At 37.8% G+C, this 5,841-nt stretch overlaps 1 protein-coding gene across 2 annotated transcripts in view; it reads left to right on the plus strand.

Moving 5' to 3' along the window:
- Positions 1 to 4,360, plus strand: part of UBLCP1 (ubiquitin like domain containing CTD phosphatase 1) — a 15,611-nt gene extending 11,251 nt beyond the window's left edge. Inside the window, exons 9-11 of one of the 2 annotated variants that reach the window (XM_006766304.2) lie at positions 1,542 to 1,658; positions 2,924 to 3,051; positions 4,177 to 4,360. In XM_006766304.2, coding sequence (XP_006766367.1) covers positions 1,542 to 1,658; positions 2,924 to 3,051; positions 4,177 to 4,204 — 273 coding nt within the window. In that variant the 3' untranslated portion in view covers positions 4,205 to 4,360. The remainder of the gene's footprint in view (positions 1 to 1,541; positions 1,659 to 2,923; positions 3,052 to 4,176) is intronic. The other variant, XM_015565649.1, reaches the window with a different exon arrangement.
- The last annotated feature ends 1,481 nt before the right edge of the window (positions 4,361 to 5,841 follow it).

Here is a 5,841-nt window from a genome sequence, read left to right on the forward strand (position 1 = left end):
CAATCCCCCTGCTCTGTGCATGACGGGGCGGCGCCCCAACTCCCCAATTGGCCCTGCTCTGAGCCCGACCAGGGGCTGCACCTAGGGATTGGGCCTGCCCTCTGCCACCCGGGAGCAGGCCTAAGCCAGCAGGTTGTTATCTCCCGAGGGGTCCCAGACTGAGAGAGGGCACAGGCGGGGCTGAGGGACCCCCTCTCCCCTCCGAGTGCACAAATTTTTGTGCACTGGGCCTCGACCAAACAATGGAACGGCTGGTCATCCAGTCGCTATAATGTGCACTGACCATCAGGGGGGCAGACACTCAATGCAGGAGCTGCCCCACGGTGGTCAGTGTACTGCCACAGCCAACCTGCAGTCCCTCCCCCTGGCCGGCCGGCCCAGATTGGCCCCGATTGGGACTGGGCAAGACAGCCCTGATTGTCTCCCATTGCTGGCCAGGCCAAGGGACCCCACCAGTGCACGAATTCGTGTATTGAGCCTCTAGTATTATTATAAATGAGACCCTTGCCTTCATCAAAATGTATTTTTGCTACTAAAAATTAATTTATTTAAAAAATATTTTTCTAAATGTGTAAAATACATTCACATGATTCAAAATATAATGTACATAAGAGAAGTCTTCCTCCCACTTGGACCCTGCCTCTCTTTAACGCTCTTTACCATGGGAAATCACTTATTTCTTGTGTGGTCTTACAGACCTAATGCAAGTACCAACAGATATGAATGTATAAGGAATTAATCTTTTTGAAGGCTCATTTTAATAATTCAGAAATAAAATTAAGAACTTACAAATTATTGTGCTTTTGAAGTTAAGCAATCAAATGCCCTAGAAATTATGCACCTGCGCCACTGAATTAAAGACAAGACAGTTTTTTCTGTAATTTTTAAATTCTGTATGAAAATATTTAAATTCTGTATTAAAAGATCCAGTTTGGCTCAGTGGATAGAGCGTCCGCCTGCGGATTGAAGGGTCCCCGGTTCAATTCCGGTCAAGTGCATGTACCTTGGTTGTGGGCACATCCCTGGTGGAGGAGGTGCAGGAGGCAGCTGATCGATGTTTCTAACTCTCTATCCCTCTTCCTTCCTCTCTGTAAAAATATCAATAAAAAAAATTAAAATAAATATATAAAAAGATCCAGGTACATTGTCCATCACTATGGTTTTCTAGTTCTGAGGGGTAGTATTAGCCCAGGAAGTCATGTGACTGCTTAGCAGCCATCTAAACCATTACTTTAGATTTTTTAAAAATTAAACTATTATTCTTCCTTTGACCCCAAATCTTCATGTTGAAATTATGGGAAGTCTTATAATGGGGTTTAGTTCAGTTCAGTTGGAACAGATCTTTCAGAAGTTAACATTTCGAGATACATCGTGCTTTCAGGTGTGTTGTATCTCAGTTCTGGTCTGGTCACACAGCCAGCTGTGCCTGCTTACAGAGGAACACCCGGGGTAGTTGTGCAGGGCATTTTGCGTTGTTGCTGCTTTTTAAGTAAGGGTGAACTATTAGAAAATTTGAGTTAAATCTAAACTTTTATTCTAAGGTAAAGCCTCTTGGCGTTATATGGGGGAAGTTTTCAGAGTTTTACAGCAAAAAGAACACCATTATGTTTGATGACATCGGAAGAAATTTTCTAATGAACCCACAGAATGGACTAAAGGTAAGACAGTTTTACTTGCTTTGCTCACATAACCTGGAATATGTGTTAGCACTTTAATACTGTTAAATTTCATACATTTTTGGAAATACTCTCTATTATTATGGTCATGCAAGAAAAGCTTAATTATTTAGAAAATTTTATATAACATTGAACATTGTCTCCTTGGTTAGCCAACTCATTCAGGTGTTTTATTTTTAATTAAATTTGGGGGACAACATGAGCTTATTGACCATGGACTTTTAGCATCAAAAGTGAAAGCATCAACCCTGGCCGGTTTGGCTCAGTGGATAGAGCATCAGCCTGGGGACCAAAAGGTCCCAGGTTCGATTCCAGTCAAGGGCATGTACCTTTGTTGCAGGCTCCTCCCTGGCCTGGGCCCTGGTTGGGGTTCGTGCAGGAGTTGACCAATTGGTGTGTTCTCTCACATTGATGTTTCTCTCTGTCTTTCCCTCTCTCTTCCACTCTCCTTAAAAAAAAATCAATGGGAAAATATCTTTGTGTGAGAATTTAAAAAAAAAAAAAGTGAAAGCATCAGACATTTTATTAATAACGGATGCAAATCTTGGAATTTCTTATATTCTAGTTATCTGGAAAGCTGGCAGTAAGGGTCTTTTTCAAAATATATTTTTATTGATTTCAGAGAGGAAGGGAGAAGGAGAGAAAGTCAGAAACACCACCCATAACCCGGGCATGTGCCCTGACCTGGAATTGAACTGTGATTTCCTTGTTCATAGGTCAATGCTCAATCTCTGAGCCATGCTCAATGTTTTTTTTTTAATTAGAAATGAAACAGGTTGTAAAAATGTATGCTCTCGTAGCTATATAAAAGTTTAATAAGAAAATGTTGAAATGAAAATCATGAATGTTAAAATTTATCTCCCTTGTTACATAAAACTTGTATTTGGGTTAACTTTTTATGAATGAAGTGATATGAATGAAATTATTCAATTAGTAAGAAGGGGAAAAGTCTAAGCAGATATGCAAAGAAGAGATGCCATATAGGATTTAAGTGCTATAAGAAAGTGTTTCAGGTTCAGACTGAAAAGGTAACAAGGTAAAATTAGGTGGAAGAGCTCTTAACTTGTACTATAAACATTATACCATGACTATCGGTTTGTTAAACTGAGATAATATAAAAGTAATTTTTAATATTGACATCCTTGGTGATGTTTTAATATCATTAACTTAAATGATAGGTGAGTGTAAATTTGTACCAGTTTCCATAGTGCAGTGTGAAATATTGGGTAATGTTTGTTTCCTGATAGATAAGGCCTTTTATGAAAGCTCACCTAAATCGAGATAAAGACAAAGAACTTTTAAAATTAACTCAGTACCTCAAGGAAATAGCAAAATTAGATGACTTTTTGGACCTAAATCACAAATATTGGGAAAGGTAAGTGCTAATTGTTTATTTTCTCTTTCCATTAATGAATGAAAAAATTGGTGACTCTGGTTTTACACATAACTCTTAATTTTTATTTTAAAATGCGTGAATCTAAGAATATATTCTAATCCCATAACATCTCCCCTGGGAGTATTTTTCCTTTTGTCTTAACCTCTAATTAGTCGATAAACCCACGTTTTAAGATCTCTAGTACTTCTAATAGAGAGAAATTGAGAGTCTGGTACATGTTTGTGATGCTATCTGTAAATTATTTTGTGACATGAGGTAGGTCACTATTATGAATCACCTGGGCTTGTAATCTCTGCCCTGATATTGTAAAATAATGTCTGCATAAAATAAAATACACTAAAAATTTATCTACAAATCTCTCTGTGTAGCAGAAATGTTAGCGAACTTTATTCCACTAGAAAAACAAATTGTAGATGACTTAACTAAGTGGTAGGTATAAATGCCCCAATGCCAGGAAGTGAGTAAGTTCTGCATCATCAAAACTTGTCTAGGTGTTATGATTTTAAGAGCTCTTTGCTCATTCCCCATTACCACTGAGTATGGTAACTCATAAATGTGATAGAGATATGAAACTTTTAATTTAGTGGTAGATTCCTATAAAATAATATGAAGGAAAGTTTGATTAGTAAAATTAATTTATTTGCATCTTTACCCTCTTGATCAAAGACCCTTAGCATCTTTGGCCCACTATCTTTGTGCAAGAAAAATAAGATTTTTAAATGGAGTTTGAGGTTTTTGGGGGGAGAAATTATAATATTAATTATAGGCAGTGTAGAGTGATTGAGGGCCTTATTTTTAATCTGAGCTCTGACACTTTCTGGCTGTGTGAACTTGGGTGAATTGCTTAACCTCTTTGTTTCTGTAAAATAGGAATAAGTTCTAATAGAAAACTTTTCATAGAGCTGTTGTGAGGACCAAATGAACATAGAGTATGTGTTTAGAATAGTGCTTGGCACATAATCCAAAACTGTTAGTGATTATTAACAGTTACTACTCATCTTTAAAAGTTTTGGTACTAAAACAACTATTTTCCTTTGGGAAGAGAGTTAGATTGTTATTGTGAGTTTAGCATGGTACAGCTTAGATGTCTTTTATTTCTTGCAGATATCTCTCAAAGAAGCAAGGACAGTAGTTCCAAGTTATGCTGGCAGTTATTGAAGATACTTGAGATCCACGAACTCTTGCTTTTATGCTAGAAATCATTATAGTAGTGCTGGACACTGAAGCAAATACCAGACTGCTTATACTTGGTCTTCCAGTTTTTTGTAAATTTAATTTTATATTTTTTGAAGATCACAGCAATATGCTAAAAATATTCTTTTTTCCCTATGTGAATATATTGTTACTCATGAAAAATGTTTTCTCCAGGATTGAGTCCTGAGGTGTACCCCTCACTCCCCACTCACACAAAAAAAGTGGACAGAAATGTATACTCAACAATATCATTTTGAGATTTTTGCAATACCAATATGTCATAGTATGAAAAATAGAAAACATAAGATTGAAATATAAAACTAAGAAACAAGAATGTTTCTTTTTGGTGGCTAAGTAGAAACATTTCTGCCTAAAACCATTGTCATAAAAGCAGAGGCAATACATTTTAAAATGGGACATATCACTGATTCAGCCCTAAAAAGCATGAACAAAAGTGTTTGTTCTGTTCTAGCTATATCTTGTCTAAGTGCATCACTGTTTCAGTGAAAATATCTAGCCATAAGCTTTAAAAAAAATTGAAATGCTTAAGCCTGCAGATATGTAATGTGACCACTGTTTTGTGTTGACAGTATTGGTTTATACAGTTCTTGTATTTGAAAGGAATTTGATCCTTTCAAATGAACCTGGTGTATATTGTTCTTACGGGACTATTTCAGTGGTGTAAATAATAAATATCTTTTCTTAAAACACTGGTTGTGTGCTCTGTTATCCCAAATACTTTTTAATCACAAAACAAACATTAGGTCCAGGCAAGGCTCTCTTGAAAAAAATTAAATGCGTGTGATTTTAAAAGGGTGTATTTCACTTCATGCATTCAGAATTGGTTTTTAATAGCTACTTAGATATGTTAAATTACTTAATTCTAATACGCACCATGTTTTCAAAAGATAAGCTATTTTCCTTTCTTTGTGCTCAAATAAACTTTACACAAATTATTATTTTTGCTAAACCCAGTCCTCTTTCTCCTCTAGAGGCATTCAATTGCATCACCATCATAAAGATAGAACAAGATGTAGCCACAGGGTCAAACAGAGAAATACATATTTCACATGCATGCTCATCCCACCAGGTTTCCCTTAACCCTTAATACTGCTTTAGGTTAAGTGTGTTCTGCTGCCAAGGTTGGGGTGGGAGGGTGAGGTTTTGGATCTGAGCCGACCCAGAGTGTGATTAGGAACTCTAGTGATGGACATATTAGAGGTCCTTAGGCACCTCAAGCCCTGAATGGGTCAGCAATTCTCTGTCCCAAAGGGCAAAGGCAGGTACCACTGGACCCTGGGAATCTGTCTCTAGTGTGTGGACCACAGCAACCCAGCTCACATCCACCAACCTCAGTTTCTAGGCCTCATACTCCAGCAGCAGCCCCGCCTTCTCTGGATGCCCAATCCCCTCAATAGAGGCTTTCTTGTTGGTCAACGTAGTGTGTCACTTGCACTGGGCATAGGTGAACACCCAAGAACAGTCATCAACACTGATGCAGCGATCCGGAGAAATGTCCACATCTGCCACTCCTACATGGAATTGCTGGGAGCGCTTCACTGTTTACACACACAC

Source organism: Myotis davidii, unplaced genomic scaffold (genome assembly GCF_000327345.1).
Source record: "Myotis davidii unplaced genomic scaffold, ASM32734v1 scaffold18, whole genome shotgun sequence".
In the NCBI taxonomy this organism is placed as follows: domain Eukaryota; kingdom Metazoa; phylum Chordata; class Mammalia; order Chiroptera; family Vespertilionidae; genus Myotis; species Myotis davidii.